At 35.5% G+C, this 18,820-nt stretch overlaps 1 protein-coding gene across 1 annotated transcript; it reads left to right on the forward strand.

Annotated features, from left to right (window-relative positions):
• The first annotated feature begins 312 nt into the window (after window positions 1–312).
• LOC110691265 (protein MAIN-LIKE 1-like) lies at window positions 313–3,415 on the forward strand. The gene is made up of 4 exons (XM_021868190.1): window positions 313–412; window positions 1,234–2,571; window positions 2,652–3,077; window positions 3,173–3,415. The coding sequence occupies exons 1-4, from the start codon at window positions 344–346 to the stop codon at window positions 3,311–3,313; spliced, it is 1,974 nt and encodes a 657-aa protein (XP_021723882.1). The 5' UTR covers window positions 313–343; the 3' UTR covers window positions 3,314–3,415.
• The last annotated feature ends 15,405 nt before the right edge of the window (window positions 3,416–18,820 follow it).

Raw genomic sequence — 18,820 nt, forward strand, 5'->3', positions numbered from 1 at the left:
TTAGACTTTCTTATGTGGCCGGTTTATAGCACTAATGAAGCCACTAAGATAGAGTAGGAAACCCTTTTTTTTTTTTTTTTTTTTATCTCTAATCCACATAATTAATATGTATCTTTATAAGTCTTCTTAACTAAATTTGAGTGGTTGTGATGTCATTTTCAAAACTAAAAAGTATATTGGAATTGTATTTAATTTTTCTGAATTGCTAAACATCGCCCGCGAATCTCCACATAAAGCCCACAAAATTAGAGTGAATTGTCACTTTTGCCCTCAAAGTAAAAAACACAATTTCTTCTCTCAATTCTGTACTTCCACTTTCTCTCTCTAAAAAACTTTCCGAGCGATGTCGAGGCGGCCCGGCAAGGAAGTGGCGGCACAGGCGGCGGGTGGACAGCGGTTTTCCGGCGAGAAGGTATTTTTTATTAATTTTGTGTTTAAAAATTAAAAAAAAAAGGTCGGAGGCGGTGGCGGCGCCTAGGCCAGACGCCACCACCACGGCGGCGGCGTCTAGCCCAGACGCCACTACCACGGCGGCGGCGCCTAGGCCAGACGCCGTGACGGTGGCGGTGGCGTCTGGCCCAGGCGCCAGAACCACGGCACCGGCGTCTGGCCTAGGCGCCGCCGCCTTTTTATTTTTTTTTTTAATTTTTTTTTGGTTTTAAATTTGAAATTTAATTTTCGAAAATAATTATTTTTTTTTTGATTTTTTTTTAAATTTGTTTTTCTTTTTTTTAATTTTAAATTTTATGTTTCTGATTTTTTTTTTATTTTGTTTTAAATTTTGTTGGTTTTTTTTAAAAAAATTTTATGTTCCTCTTTTTTTTTTTTTAATTTTTAATTTTATGTTCTTGTTTATTGTTCTTGTTTTTTTTTTTTTGAATTAGTTTTTTTACTTAAAAAAAATTTTATGTTCCCTTTTTTTTGTTATAAATTTTTTTTAAAATTTTGATGTTCTTCTTTTTTTAAGTTTTTATAATTTTATATTTTTCACTTTGTTTTTTCCAATTTGTTTTTTTTGGGTAATTTTTTTTTTTGCTTTGTTTTTTCCAATTTTTTATTTATTTATTTATTAGGTTATTAATTTTTTTATTTTTAGGTTGTTAATATTTTGTAATGTTTTTAATTTATTTTCCATCATATGTATATTGTTTTATTTATTTATTTTAATTACTTTTTTTATGTTTATATTACATGTTTATATTGCATATTACATGTTTTGTTATTTTGTGTTAGGCATCGTATTTTCGTTCTGGGGCTGGGAAGAGTATGGACATTATGAGAAGTACGATGAACTCAATGGAGAGCTCGGGGCCCAGACACGTTAGATCCCGTGGTATTTCGGCCTCGGCTCGTAGAGAACGGGTGCACTATTCTGAGGATGATGAAGATGATGATGGTGATGAGGAGGAGGAGGAGGAGGATGCAGATGAGGATGTGGACGATCAGAGTGGACCATATGATGATTACGGTCCATTCAGTCAGAGGCTTGATGATGTGTATGAGACGCGTAGGGTAGACGTGCGTAAGGGTAGAGATGGTAGATTTGTTAGTAGATCTGGCACATCATCTGCGTCCACTGTGTCTGCGGTTAGCAGAAAACGGTCGAGGGCCGTTAATGATTCTTGGGTGGTGAGGGGCGAGGTGGCTGGGGGACCTATAGACGGGAGTGTGATTCCTAGCTTTCTAGGACACATCGCTACCCGTATTTGGGAGGACCAAGAGCGGGCTTTGGATAGCGGCATTTTGAAATGCCAAACCCGGGAGAGGACTTGTAACTTCTTGTGTAGTTGGGCTGAGGCTTGGCCGGAGGAGAGCGAGATGGTCGGCCGATTGAGGGCCACTAGAGTGAGCCACCTTCCTGCCACCATGCATGAGAGGATTGACTCGACGCTGATCACGGCTTTCGTTGAGCGATGGCAGCCGGACACGAACTCTTTCCACCTTCCGTTCGGTGAGATGACGATCATGTTGCATGACGTCGAGGCCATCCTTGGGATTCCCGTAGAGGGAAACCGAGCATCTGTTGTCACAGATGCGGATCAGGCAGATTTATTGGCGGAGCTGTTGGCGGTGGATAGGGCTGCGCTGTACACAGCGGCACTTGGTGTGTGGGATCACGGCGGTGTTAAGATCGCAGCAGTTTTGCAGCGATGTTTGCACCCCACTTCACGTAGGACGCAGGACACACAGCTGGCTGCATATGTTTTTCTTCTTCTCGGGTGTACCTTGTTTCCGGATAAGAGCGGAAACAAGCTCAGGCCACGCGACATAGTTGACGCGTGTGAGCCCGACAGAGTAGGCCAGTTTTCTTGGGGGTCGGCTACATTAGCGTACATGTATCGCCAGTTAGGATTCTCGAGCCGGGCTGATGCGGCAGGTATCACTGGATGTATGACGTTGTTACAGACGTGGATATACGAGTATTTCCCGGCGTTTCGACCACACCGCGACCCGGTTCCTATTGGGGATGGCCAGCCACGTGCCTGTGCGTGGAGTCCGCGTGTCGAGAAGAAGTCCATTGACCGCCTGCGATCGATACGGTTATTGCTTGACAGGATGTCCCCATTAGAGGTAAAGTGTTTAAATTATTTCTACTTTTATAGTTTGATGTGTTTATTGTATGAATCTTACTAATTTTAAAAAATGTGCAGGTGAACTGGATGCCTTTCGGCCAGAACCCTAGTAATAGGGTACCCAGGACCCTCTACACGGGACTGATTCAGTATCGTGAGATCGTAGAGGCGTACATGCCGCAGCGCTGTCTTCGCCAGCTTGGATATGTCCAAGTTGTTCCTCCTCCACCAGCATGGCCCAGTAAGGCCGTCCGATCTGCGTCGTTGAAGGAGTACGTCGTCCAATGGCCGGCAAGCATGATTGGCACGTGGGAGCAGTTTCCGATGGTTGCCCGCATATGGATTGAGCAGTTGCAGCGGCCGCCAACTGGGGTGGCTGCCATGTGTGACCAGCACTACATGGAGTGGTACAACCGGCACTCGCACCCGAGGTTGATCAGAGACGTCCACCACGGCGACGACGCCGATGATGATGATGTGCCACCGCCCACTGCCGTGGATGCGGTACGTCTCATAAAACATTTGTAGTTGTGTTTTTTTTCATATAATACGTCTCATAATACGTCGTTATTGAATTTTATGTGTTTTGTTATGTGTAGTGGATGGGAAAGATGACGCAGTTGGGACACAGACTTTTTGAGGAGAGGGACAACATGACGACTGCAACAGGCAGAGCTGTTATTGATGAACTGGAACGGGCCCTTGAGCAGTGGCAGTGGGCGTCACAGAGAGATTATTGATATGTCGGCAGTGCATTTATAAAACATTTTCCTAGTTGTTTGTAAAAGTTAACATTATCTGTTCTTATAATTATTATTTTAAGTTCTTAGAATTTGACATTATATTTTTAGTTTTTATAACTTTTATTTTAAGTTGTAATTAGTGGGCATACGAAAACTAAATACAGGTTCACATTTAAATGGGAAAACTAAATACGAAAATTAGAATCCGAAAATTAAATAAATGGGAAAAACATAGCAATAGCAATATTAGGTCACATAGAAAAGGCAACTAGATTGTTCCACTGCTGCACCCGGTCATGATATAACGCATCCCAGCCCTCTACGCTTGCTGTACGAATGGTGTACCACGTTGGTATAATCGGTGGGACCGGAAAATCGGGTGACAGGTCCAGTCGGATGAAATGTCTGTATGACGGCCCCAGAAATCCAATAGCAACCTCTCTTACCGGTCTGGTGACGGTCTCACGCGAACACCAAGGCAGAACCGTGGTACACGGATAGTAAGCTCGACCATGCAAACCAAGGCCGAAATGCATCACTGCACACTTGTAGATGTTTGCAACGGCGAAGAGATCAAGGGGCGCGTCGAACCAATGATTTTGACCGCAACGTCCTCCTCCCCACCGGATACGCTGCAGAGACCTATCCAAGTCCTGTCCGTACACGTGGCGATAAACAGCTCGGTTTGAGGCGATTTCACTGTACATCAACTGACGCACTAAACCGTAGTTGTCTTCACCCATCTGAAACACATCAGCCACAACCCGAAATCCACAGTTACCATCTGCAACCACATCATTCCACCCGTCCAGGAACGGCATCATGATGTTAGGGATCCTGTCTTTATATGGAAAATGTTCAATGTCCATTCTGCCTGTTGCACACATCAAAAAACACAATTAACAAGTTAGCAGAAAACTAAACAAACATCGAACGAAACTGCTCCAACTCCTCCTGTTCACGGTTGACTGTCTGTGGAACAGCATGCTCTCCGATAACGAGCGTCCGCCAGAATGGATGAACCTGATCAACATGTAACGACGCCCTATCTTGCGTAATTACGCGGTGAATGGTGCATGCACAAGGTAGTCCATGAGTCACCGATATAGCACATCCGCACCGAATAGCCACTTCATCACCCAACTCCCTCATCCTGGTGTGCTCGCTCAGAATCAACCCCAAGCAGTAGTGTGACACACGACCATGGAGAATCTTAAATATGAAATGGCTATACATCGTGCCATGTCGCCGTCTGGAGTCCTCGAGAGAGTTCTTGATGCCGTTCCTCTGAGTATCAATAGCCTTGTTTATTCTCTCGAACAGTGTATCCAGAGCAGAGGTGGAAGAATCAATCCAGTCCTTCAGAGCTCTATGAGCGCTCTCAACTCTACATGTAGTAGTGTTTCCAAAATGAAGAACTTGGTTTGTCCAATATTTGACAAACTTTTCCCTCTGAGGCACCCACTGCTGCATCACATAGTCTACGATTGCCGGGCACCATTGGTATGCATCCTTGAAGTTATCCAAGGCTCGGTCGTACTCTGCCTCCGTGGTAGCTTGCAGGATCTTCCGCCACTTACCATTTACCAATCTCTCTGCTGAATCTAAGTTCTTGTTGAAAAGGTTGTAGGCTTTGACTTTCACGCATTTGTTGATGTGCCATGTGCACAGTAAATGGCTCGACTCCGGAAACAGCTCCGCTATAGGGGCAAAGAGACCTCCCTCACAATCGCTGACGATGGCCGATGGCTGAACACTTGGGCCGATGTAATTTCTCAACTTCTCCAACACCCAACGGTAACTCGCAACCGTCTCATCCTTCATAACTGCATAACCAATCAAAAAGTTCTGGTTCGTTGGAGTCATCCCAACCATCTCAACCAGTGGAAACTTATACTTGTTTGTCTTGTACGTTGAATCGATCAGAATCACAGATGGCCAAGACGAAATCATATCAGCACAATCAGGATGCACAAGGAACAAATGAGTCACCTCCGATGTGTCTTCATCAGATTCAAACCAGTACAGGTAACCACGTGCTTGTGCCTGGTGTAGAAGCTGCTGTATAGGGTTCCTTCCCTCTGACCGTTCAAACCTCAATTTATGTCTGACGTTGTAGATGAGTTGCTACTACTAAACAAAAACCTGATCTAATTGCAACCTGTTTCGCCCAATCAACCGCTTGTTGAGCATCTTCGAACAGACCATCGTGTACAAAAATCCCACTATAATCATTTCCGTCTCCACCATAATCCTGCAACAATAACATATAAATATAATCACATAAGAGTAGATTAAATTAATACATTTGACACAACATTAGCACAAAAGCAAAAACAATAATAAATTATAAACAACAAACAAAGAAATAAACAAAAAGTATTCAAAAAAAAAAAAAAAAACAAAACACAAAAATAAAAAAACATAAACAAAACTTTAGATTAAATAAATAAAAATAAACCAAAAAAATAAAAACAAAAAAAAAACATAAAACGAAAAAAATTGTAAAAAAAATAATAAAAAATAAATAAATTAAAAACAAAAACAAATTAAAACAATTAAAAACAAAACAAAAAAAAAACCAAAAAAAAAAGAAAAAAATTGTAACACAAAAAAAAAAAAATAAACAAATTTTAAATTAAATTAAAAAAAAAAAAAAAAAAAATAGTGGTGGCGCCTAGCCAGGACGCCGCCACCGTGGCGGTGGCGTCTAGCCAGGACGCCGCCACCGTGGCGGTGGCGCCTGGCCAGGACGCCGCCACCGTGGCGGCGGCGTCTTGGCCAAACGCCACGGCCACGGTGGCGGCGTCCTGGCCAGGCGCCAGAGCCACGGTGGCGGCGTCCTGGCTAGGCGCCACCACTACGGTCACGGCGTCCCGGCAGGACGCCAGCCGCCAATTCGTGGTTTTAGATGGCTTCGTACCTCCTTTTCCGGCGTCAACGGCGTCTCTCCGGTGCATCTACCCGACGTTGAGGGCTCTTCGGTTTCACTCGGCGATCCAGTCCTGCTCCACATTTTTTATGAGTGAAAAATTTTATTTTCGGTAAAAATTAAAACAAGGGCAATAATGTCAACATTTTTAAAAAATGTGGGCTTTATGTAGAAAAACGCGGGCGATGTTTAACAAACCCCTAATTTTTGACGTGTTGTTCCACCGTTTAACAACACAAGAAAATGCTAAAATATAGCAGCCTCTTTTTTGGAAGCATTCGTTTGCTAGTTTAGTGCTTAATTATGCCTCAAAAAGCCAAAAAGCATGAGTTTATCTCTAGCTATCTCTAGATTTGTTTGTTTGCACTTGAACTTATCTTAAGCAAAATTATACTATTGTATAATCTAATTAATTAATTAATGCGTGTGATTAAAATTGTAACTCCTTCTAACTCCCAAGTGCCTATTTCTGTTGGTCGTGACGCAATATAATTTGATTTGAGATTACGATGACACCTCATATTCTTTATATTTTGCACTCTGTGAAAGGACTATTAGTAATAACTTTTATTTTCCAAAGGTGATTGCCAAAGAAGATCTCCACAATGAATGAAAGAGCAAAAACAATAAAAATAAAGGAACTATTTTTTCTTTCTTTTTTTTTTATTCATTTTTTGAAATTGCTTACCATTGGGCGGCTATAAGAAATATGCAATAAGAGCAAGGTGGCTATTCTAATTTCTACACTCGGATATAAAATTACAACCTATTTGATTTTACGTTGTTATGCGATTTGTGCTAAACTCAGAAATATGCAATTCGTGCAATCAACAATATAGTAATGCGGAAATAATAAAAATTAAATGGGATATTCTCAATGGTAACCCCCTACAATTGCTACGCACTAACGGTAACCCCCTTTTTTGGATTATACGAAATGACCTTAGTTATCTTTTTTCTCCTAATGATGATATTAATGATGGTGTTTTAACATAAAATTAAACCATGGTTAACCAAAATAGCGAAATGACAAAAATGCCCTTTTATTTGACAGATAAAATAAAATAAAATAAAATAAAATAAAAACTACTCTGGTAGCCCCCCAACCCCACAGCCCAACACCACCACCTCACCCTAACCTTCCACCTCCAGCCCAACCCCTGCCAGCGAACCCCACTAGCCCCCACCCTAGCTGGTGAACCCACCCAATCCCCCATCCAGCCCCACCCCTGCCACCTCCAGACCCTACAGCCGCCCAACCTCCAGCAGCCCACACATCACCAATCCAGCCATCTCAACCTCGCACACACCAACCACCTAACCAGCCGCCAACAATACCATCGAACCGCCGCAACATACCACCAGTTAACCACTACTCCACCTTCGCACCACCGTAGTAGCCCCTATTGCACCAATTTTGCATCTAATTGAAGAACCATGGCAGCAATTCAACAGAGAAATCCCAATTTCGATTCATTCTCATCGCGGGCGCGCATCCTCCAAGCATGGGTTCATCGCGGTGTTTGCGTGAGGTGGATGTGAGGTGCGGCTGTTTTCTCCAAGCATTGATGGTGTGCGGTGGAAAAAAAATTGAGATGGAGGTGTGAATTGTGAGGCTGCTGTAGTGACTGGGTGGGGGCATCGGGTTTAGGGAATGAGAGGAGGGTGGGGCGAGGGAGGCTGGGCGTCGCTGGCGTCGGCCGGGGGTGGAGGGTGCTTGGCGCCGGTAGGGAGAGGGCTGGTGGCTGACTGGCTGGTGGGTGGGAAAGGGTTTGGGTTTTTTTTTATATATATAAATATTTTTATAATTATTAATTATTAAAAAAAAACTAACCATAGTTAATTTTAATTGACTATTTTATGTTAAAACACCATCATTAATGTCATCTTTAGGAGAAAAAAGAAAAGTAGTGTCATTTCGTATAATCCAAAAAAAGGGGGTTATCGTTTGTGCGTAGCAATTATAGGGGGTTCATTTGAGAATATCCCAAATTAAATTAACAATAACAAAAATCAGAATAACAATAATGAGCGTCCATGAAAAAAGTTTCATATAGAAATTAAAATTGCCTCTTCAATTCTCCAATCTAGATGTGTTGGTGTTGTGCATGAGCAATTGATGGCGTGGCATTACATCTTGATTGTAGCCTTGTAGGATGAAATTCATACATTATACTTACTCTGTCCGAGTTTATATGTACATGCGGTTACTTTGTCCAAATACGTAGTACTTTGTCCGAATAATTTATACGTACTATGTATAAATTCTTAAATGGACCTGATTTATATTAATTTCTTTTAAACCACTAATGTAAGAGATACTATGATTATTTTATTAATAAAAAAAAGGTCACTATATTAAAATAAAGGTTATTATGTTGAATTAAAAGTAATTGTGATCAGGAGCGGAGCTAGATTTTTTTTTATCAGGGAGCCAAATTAAACTTAATATATGTACTAATATCTCGTGCATAAATAAATACAGTATTGATATGTCAAAAAATAGTGTGAGCAAGTATTATTTTAACAAAATTGAAAAATATAGAAAAGGGAAATTAATGCCTAGAGTTATACTATAGCCTTATTATACAAACTAGTAAACTAAGTAGTGTTGCAAAATAATAGAACTAGTAAACTAAGTAGTGTTGCAAAATAATACGGAGTGAAAGCATAAAAAAATTGTAAGAAGCAAGGGTTGAACTTGAGACTTCCAAAATAGATCTCATTAACTCTATTACCAACTAAGCTGTGATACACTTACATAACCAATTGCAAAATTTAATAAATAACCAAAACCAAGGGGGAGGCCATGGCCCACGCTCACCCCCCTTTGTTCCGCCACTGATTGTGATATTATAAAAGGTATAAGAGGTTAATTTTTTAATTTAAATTTTTAATATATTGGTCAATATGAATAATAAAGGTCAATATGTTAAAATTAGGGTCATTATGTTCAACATAACTTCGTACTTTAAGTTCATAACAACATTAAAGGTCACACAAATTTTAATAAAGGTTACTATGTTAAAAAATAAGGTTATTATATTAAAATTAGGGTTACTTAATATAATTAACGTCAGTTGCGTGCATGTAAAACCTTAGGTCTACAATAATATTATTGTAGACCAGGTCCATGCAAGATTTTCTGCATAGTAAGAATTATTTGACCATTTTTGAAATATTAGGTCTTAATACTTAATAGCACTACAATATTTCTAAATTGTTTTATACAACAATATTTTTCTTTTAATATTTGGACCAAAAGTGAACATTATTTTTTGAAACTTAAATTAACCGGTTGAAATTGGCTTTTGCTATTTATCTCTAATGTTCTCCATAATTAAGCCTTTAAGTTGAAGCCTTAGACTCACAGAGAGCATGATACTTGTATAATTGATTCCTTGTAATTTTACCGGTTGAAATTGAATTGGCCTGGCTTTATTACTAATCATCATGTTAATTATTTGTTTTGTTTACAATAATATGTCATCAATTGAATTCAATACGGGGTATATGGTAATTATTATGATAATTTAGAGACACGCTGTGTATGATGATCTTGGTAACACAATACAGTCCTCTCCGCCAATCTCAATTTATCTTCTTTTTGTGTCCCTCAATTGTAGGTCAGTTCAAAGATTGCGGTTTGGTGCGGTTTGAAATTTGCGGTGTGGTTTCCGAAAATGACCAAATCACGGTTTTGCGTTTGGTGTGGTTTCCAAAAAAATTTAGACCAAACCGCACTTTTAATGCGCGTGGTTTGTGGTTTACACCGTTAAAACGCTAACCTTTAAGCCATTTTTATCAAAAAATATATAAAAGAACTTTAAAATATGATGTAATGTTTGACTATTAAGTAATTAAAGGTTAAAAAAAAGAGTTTAATATTCAAATCATAGGTTTATAATCACAAAATAAAGTAAAAGGATTTTTTAATTTTATTTTTTGTAAAAATATTTACAATTTTTAAAAAATGTGGTTAAACCGCAAACCGCACCGTACCAAACCACATTTTGGAAAAAAATGCAAACCGTAATTTGGTGCGGTTTGGATCCCGTGAACAGCCCTACTCAGCTGTTTCTTCACTCCACAAGTGCTAAATTCATTCATTGTGCCTTGTTTTTTTTTTTTTTACCATAGCTAGCTCCTTGCAATTGGGAGTACATTTACCATTTTGTTTGTAAAGTCACCTCTAGAACAAATGATACGAAAAGCCGCCAACTAATCTTTGATTGTGTGTGCCAATTCATCATTAGTGGATCCACATTTGACTGATTGTATAGGATTTGATTTTGATCCAGTGAGCTGGCAAATGTGATTTGCTTTTATCATTATTATTAAACTGTAAAGCATAGTTGCACAAGGTTAATTACATTTTTTAACTACTAATATTTAATAAGTTGCTACTTGCTAGACCTTTTGATTTCTTTCCGGTACTAACCTTTTTTATTTTTTTTATATATATTTCTTAGTCATTTGGTGTTTTTTTTTTTTTTTTTTTTACCTCGAAGTCTTTTAGGTGTCTTTTGTTACTACTTTCATAAGCCTCTTATTAAAGCTATAACTGTGTATACAGGATTACAGGCTAAGTACAATGTAGTGCGGGTTTAAAGTAGATAATCTATTTCTTGTCAAAAAAAGTAGATAATCTATTTATTACGGTGCAATTCATTTGGGGTAATTAAGAGCATGGTGTACTCCCATGAATTGAATAGTGTGAAACTAAGTAAATGTTTTAAGTTTTATGGAGTTGAATGGATAATTTAATTGATTACTGACTAGTTTTAGTAGCTATTTTGACACCCAAGTCATTAAATCGACATTTGGCATAAAAATTCCTTTGCTCTGTATGTGTGATTTTGAGTTTAATCGCGTGTGAAAGAAATTGTCAATTTATTTTAACACAAAATATTGGGTGCAATAATCCGCACCCAATAATTTGTATGGCGGTCCATTTTCACTTCAAACACAACTACCCTAAGAAGCCCACCCATTCATTTCAACATTTCAATTCTCAAAGAAAACTGAAATTTCAGGGTTCACAATTCACAGAACAACATACATCATTATGCTTGAATCAGCCAACCAAATCGAAGGATGATTCTGATTGAATCGGAAACCCCTCAAAACGAAGATGACAAAGATGAAGCGGTGCGATTTGTAGGTTCGATTTGCGGGTGATGGTGGACTTCGCTGCTGGTTGGTGATGCGATTTGCGTTGTGGGGGTTCGATTTGGTGGTGCGATTTGGAGGTTCGATTGGTGGTGGCGTTTTGATGGTGTAGTTCGCTACTGGTGGAGTTTTGATGGTGGTTGGTTGAGCAACACTCTTTCTCTCTCCTCTCTTTGCTTCCTTTTCCTCCTATTCTCTATCTGCTTTCATCTCCTCCGAAAATACAAAATGCAGTGCAATTCGTTAAGCTTTTTTTTTTTTTTTTTTTTTTTTTTTTTTTTTTTTTTTTTATGAGTTAAACTTGAAATGTTTAATTATGTGGATTAGCCTACAAAATACAAATATCAGCTAATAAAAGAAACATATCAGCCAATTGATGTCTGATATTAGTCAAAATTAAGAACATATCATACATTAATAAACGAATCAGCCAACAAAAGAAATATATCAGCCAAAATTAAAAAATAAAAACAAATGAAACATATCTGCCAACAAAAAGAACATATCAGCCAACAAAAGATACATATTAGTTAACATTAGGAATATATAAGCCAACAAAATAAACATATCAGCCAACAAAATAAAACATATAAGCCAACAAAGGATAAAATCAACAAACAAAAGCAACATATAAGCCAACAAAATAAACATAAAAGCCAACAAAATAAAGATATAAACCAAAAACATATCAGTCAACTGATGTTTGATAGCAGCCAACAAAAGGAACATATCAAATATTTTAAAAAACATATCAGTCAACAAAAGGAATATATCAGTCAAAATACAAAAAACATATCAGCCAATAAATGAAACATATCAGATACATATCAACCAACAAGTGAAACATATCAGTCAAGCCTGTCGTATGCATAATTTGCATATGGCAGTCTGCACCTAATACCTTCTCTTATTTTAATTCCTATGTAAATAGTTAGTTAGTTACTTTAGACAATAGATATTCTAGCAGTCTAGCTAGGGCTTGAATTGAGAGGAACACATACATGCAAGGCAAGAAAGAAGTTTTTGTGTCTCGCACTATTGCATCACATTAGTAACGTACAATTTCTAGCACTCTATTTTGTGCCTTTTCTCTTGATTTTCATTCTCTTTTTAATAACTATTAACTATTATTGTTTTTTTTTCCAACTTTATTTTCTTGTGTTGCCATTAATTATTGTTCAAACTAAGAAAGCTAGTCGGACATGACACATGAGAAATTAACTAACAAAAAATCTAAATAATTCTAGATACTTATTATTCTAAGAGACAACATGGTTTGGGGCAGCAGCACCTAGGACACTGGACACCTACGACCTACCTAACATACACAAGACTTTGCTTATTACGTTCTCACTGCTTCAATAAAACTATAACCAAAACTTATTATTGATTTTAAACCTATACTTAATTGGGTCAATGTTATATATATCTTTGCAATAATATTTTATTACTCCATAGTTCGTATTATTTTCATTTTCATCCCAATTTACTTGCATCATTTTCCTATTTGGTGCATCACAATTCACTTGTGTCATTTTCTTTTACATACATTTTTTTCTCTCTACTTTCTTTTTTCTCAAGTTGAGTCTCATTCTCACTAGCTCAATTTATTCTCTATACTTTTATAATTTATGTGTACATAAATGCTTATAAGACAAGTAAATTGAGACGGAACAAATTCTATTAGTAGATAAACCCAAGAAGATGTAAAATACCCTAATTGTGGAAGCAAATGGCTAATAAATTATAAAGCTGCCTAAGACTAATAAACAACACCATCGACTAGTAAAAAATAATGGATATCTCATTCACATGTATCTTTAGAGCATCAACATTCATGGGGCTCTCCATAATTTCTCTCTCCTCACCTCATTAGTCCACATCACTTCACATTAACATTATTACATACCCTTTCTATTTTACAATTCCATACCTACATTTATTAACCTCTCCATTTACTTTCTCTCTCCTATTTTTCCATACTTCACCACCTTTTCACTCTCCTACTTTCCTTATCCCACTGCACCAAGTGTTTTGGTGTCCAAGTGTGCCAATTGGGCCCACCTGAATTTTTGGAAGGCTTCCCATCAAATTAATCTCCCCAAAACATTGGCGAGAAGGTCTCTATTTCCATTTTTTGGCAAATGGGGAGCCTATTTTCCCATGAATGTGAATGCTTTTAAACAATAGTCTATAGCTCTATGTAGCACATTTATGTGGTATAGGCGTATAGCGCTATAGTAGTATAGTGATTGGAGTACATTTTAAGAAGAAGATTCCATTTCGGAATATCTACATATTACATGGAAGAGTAATGATAATTGATTTGGCCTTAATACAGCCACTAGCTACCTATCTAGGCTTCTATATAAGTGGAGTCCTTTTTACCCTATATTGGGCTCAAGTTGCTTTTGTTGACTATAAAAATATCTCTTCTATGTTCTTTCGTCAATGGTATTCTTGTAGACGTGGTCTTCTTTCTTTGTGTGCAACTTGAAAGGATTTGTATAAATTTTAAAATTAATTAGGTTCAATTTATAGGGCGTTTTGAAGTAATAAGGGTGTGCTCACTTTATCTTAAATTATTTGATTTAAATTTATTAGATCTTATACTATCGATGTTTACTTTTTTCTTACACCTAATTAATATGGGGTAAATTATAGTTAATTTTGAAATTTTTTTGTAAGGTAAAGAGAACACGACGTCTTCAGGTCCTTAATATTTTCTACGCCTGTATTATAACATATATTTGGTTGTAGGACTACACACGATCCGTGTCGAGACAGATTTTAGTCTATTCGAACTAAGCTTGAAAAGAATTATTTGTGTTCGAACTATCTCGACCTTGAACGAGCTTTTAAAATCTTGTTAATTTTAGCTGTGAATTAGTTGAACAATTTTATGTATTTCTTAATAAAGCTATTTCATTTATTAATACCATATCAATTTCATTCTCACCAATAAAGAAAAAAGATAGAAAAAAAAATGTTCTTGATATACTACCAGTACTATTTATAATAATTTTTTATAAAATTAAGCTGTAGGTTTCACTAGAATCTTGCTAGTAAAACATCATAAAACTCATTATCAATCAATATATAAATGTCTGCAGTAATGCAAGACTGCCATTGGTTGACATAGGAATATTATAAAAATTGATCGTGAGACCCAAGGTACCTTCAATTATCTAAGGACAAGTGTTTAGAAAAAAAGAGTGCACTAGTACAATTTTAATGTTTCACGTACAACTTGTATTGCATTAAAGTCTTCAATTCTATCTGTACGTCAAAGTAAACCTTACGGCTTGGAGTAATAAAATTAAGAATTTTTACCTTTATTTTCACTCTTTCTTAATTAGTTTGCCTAAATTTTTTGTGCTAATTACAAGTCAACTACTTATAGTTTTAGTTTGGATTTTACACTCTTCAAGGTCCTTCTTAAGTAAACTCTAAGACTTCGTATATACTCTGTAATACTCCTAGTCTATACTACATGCTTTGTAATTCTTAAATTTTACTGAATTGCCGCAACAATAAGATAGAAATACTCCGTATATGAAAATTTAAGAAACACGTATGATTCATAATATTAAGTTAATAAGGCTTTGTTTGGTAAAGTGCTTTTTAGAGAGCTTTTAGTTTAATGAGTCTATTAAATATATTATGAAAAAACTAATTTGAGTGTTTGATAAAACAACTTATTGAAAGAGCTTTTCCCTTTTTGAAAAAAACTCAAAATAGGAGTTTTATTAACTTAGATTATTGAACAGTTAGTTTTTTTTGGTTATTTTATTAGCTGAAACAGCTAAATACCAAACACTAACACAATCAATAATTTACAACTAACTAGTCAAACCAGGCCATATATCAATCAACTAGCAGTTGTTTACCGATCGAGGCCTAAAACTATAAACATTAACATTTTTCATAATGTTAGTAGAAGTTAAAATTGCATTCATCATATGTACATTGCCAACATTGGAATTGATTAAATGCTTAGGTTTTAACTACGGAATTATAGGTACAATATGTGATAAAGTTGATTGAACTAGATACTCTGAATAAAAATTCCAAATGTTTAACTAATGCTTCTTACAAAAATTAAAATTGACAACTTAGTTGAAATTTCTTATTCTTTTTTCTATTTTTTGGAATTTTCTCCATCCTTCTAGAATTACAAATTTTCTTGATGGCACAATATCAATCTAAGTCTCTTTAAAGTGACTCATTAAGTGGGCCTAAATGTCCTCCGTCAAATGTCATATTTGAAACTTTGAATACATTGTTCATTGTCCGAGTAAGATACTAACATAGAAATAGATTATATAGGCACTTTGACAAATTTGATGAGATAGGGATTTACGTTTTTTCAGATTATAGGAAGATTAATGAAGAACAAATGGAGTAATACATCAAATAACTACTATATCAATTATGCTAAAGTATAGTTTGAAGAGTTTAGATACGAATTGAAGTGTATTTTATATACCTTACCGTGAAAAAAACAAACTCCTTTTATTATACATAAGGTTATGTACTTTGTGGTATAAAAATAAAAACTTGCCTTTTGGTGAATTTGGTCGCAAATTATACTATTGATCAAAAATTTATTTGTCAATGTTTCCAATCATGAACACAATGAGTAAATCTAGCCATTCATCATTTTTGCTGTCAATGTACCGCAAAATCCATCCTCATTTCAATAGAAATCCGTCCTTTTTGGGCTATTGAAAAAAGAATTTAGTGCACATAACATTAGTACATACTATGATACTAACTAGATCTACTACAAGAAACTACATTAAATTAGATGAGAACTTAATTTGCTTGTATACTTTATTCAAATTAGTTAAAAAGTAAAAAGAAAAAAAAAGGATTATTACTCTTTAAAATACACTTTTAACTTTTAGTACAAAATTAAAATAACGGCTTAATATATAGGTAAGTAGTTTACGAAAAAGATTTTAATATGTGTTTACAATTTCCTTAACAAAACTATGCCACAATGATAGTATTGTACATAAAGAGGGATATAACATAGAAAATAATACGGAGTACTTGATAAAAGAAATTATAGATAATACGAGTAATAATAATACCAACAATAATGCTAATAATACTAGTTGTAATTTGATAAGAAGACAAAAATCTTGGGAAACACAATGCATATGCTTGATGAAAAATGTGACATAGAAGTAAGCAAATGAAAAGTAATCACAGTTTGTTAATGCAAACAACAAAAAGCTCCAAGTGGATAATAAAATATGATGCACATGGAAAATTAAATAAATCATATTATATAACCTATGGTTATGGGAGTATCTTTTTCTTTTATTTATTTATTTATTTATTTATTTATTTTTTAAATAAATATATATATATATATATAAGATTATTGTTAACAAAATAAATAAATAAAATTTTGATCCATACACGTGAAATAAGGACATAATTTGCTTTGTAAGCAACTAAGCATCATCATCTATCTTATTAGTCAATTAGGTCATCATCCAATTATTAATTTAATTAATTTTAATTAATTAAAAAAAGTACATCGGGTTATGTTGTTGACATGGCACGCACCAAAGTTAGAGATCAGGTCTGTTTTTTGTCTGTAGCAGATAAACCTGTTATTTTTTTATTTATTTTTTTATAATTAATTATTTTTAATAATTATATTTGTATTTGATTGGGTTATACAATAAAATAATGGTGTAAAAAGTAGTACATCATCATCTTTATTTTCTTATTCTTTAGTCAATGTCCGTCTGATTTTTTTGGCTTACACAAGATTATGTTAATGTTTTATGTTATGTGTGTGACATGTAACTATCCTGGCATTACTTTGAAAATTCTCATTTTTACCAATTTTTCCACAATTTTGATGGTTTCATACTAGGGCATATGTAGAGAGGATTGAAGTGTACTAGTTAATGCTTTTGTTGACTGATTATTTGAGCTATCTGAGGAAGGTGAAAGTCGGTGGGGAAAGATCCAAGGAGAGGGTAATTAGGACTTTGGAGGATATTATTTATGTGGACTTGGGATTAGAATGATTTGATTCAAATCCGAGCACAGAAAGTCCAACATCTAAGCACATATTTGACTTAGTATTCTTTTGAATTTATGAATGTTTGATTTAATTTATCGTAAACTAGCACAAAAATCTTAGCTCATATACCATATACGAACTAAACTTAGACGAATTAAAAATTAAAAGCAAGATAGAATACAAATAATCTTGACACGAATCAAATTACCATCGCCAGTTTGCGCTTATAAACCTAGACATTGAAGTGGTAACTTAGTTTGTTTGTATGTCCTTGAATACTTCAATATCTTCAATACAAAACATTTCAATGAAATAAAAACTCCCTAATCAGCAAAGTCCTCGAGTTCATAAGCAAAAATCAATTGAATAAATATAATCAACATTAAAATATGTCGGAGATCCCAACTCTTTGAGTTTTTCAAATTAAACTAGTTTTTAAGCCCGGGTGACGCCCTGAACTGCATTAATTCCATGATTGAAATCCTTATTTATATTTGATTTTGATAGAATGACATGTAATATAGTGATAGCCTAGTGGCTAACACTTTAGTTTTTAAACTTAAGGTCGTGGGTTCAAATTTTGTACATGATCCATATTTTTAGCTTGTTTAGGAACGCCTTTTAATATATAGTATTACCTAGTATAATTTATACTCCGTAATTTTGAGTTTCCAATTGATTAGTCAAATAATAACTCTCTGAAATCATATTGATTGGCTATATAATAATCTCTTTTTCTAACTTACTTCCCACACATCTAGGGCATGTTTGACAATACTATCGGTAGCAGGTAGCTTTTAGGGGTCGAGTAGCGGGTAGCTGTTAGGGTATCGAGTAACTGCCAATTAGTAGTGGTTAGAGGTTATTTGTCAAAATAACGGTTGATAGTACGAGTGTTTGGCAAAAGTAGCGATTGCAATACTAAAATATACTAGCTTTTGGCCCAGTTCTACACGGGCTGTGTATAAACTATTATTTATGCTACAAAAATTATTTAGAAAAATAACTTTTACAACCTTATAACATTTAGCATGCATGGTAGTTATATGAAATCAACCTTTACATTTTATGTCAAATATGAAATTAAAATCTATTTCTAAAAGAAAACATTTAGTATCATGAAAGTATGCATGGTCTTACGACATGCAAGCAATGCCATATAGACATATAGTATTAGTTTTCTAAATATTCTTACACCCTTTCATTTTATTGCCATTCAACTTTTTTTCTTTGAGATTTAATTTATCTTCTTTCAATCAACATCTTCATCGTAGCACATATTTTGCACAACATTTTTAGAGATATTTCATATCAATTTTATTAGGGGAATTTAGATGATGTAAAAAAA

This window comes from Chenopodium quinoa, unplaced genomic scaffold (genome assembly GCF_001683475.1).
Source record: "Chenopodium quinoa cultivar QQ74 unplaced genomic scaffold, ASM168347v1, whole genome shotgun sequence".
NCBI lineage: Eukaryota > Viridiplantae > Streptophyta > Magnoliopsida > Caryophyllales > Amaranthaceae > Chenopodium > Chenopodium quinoa.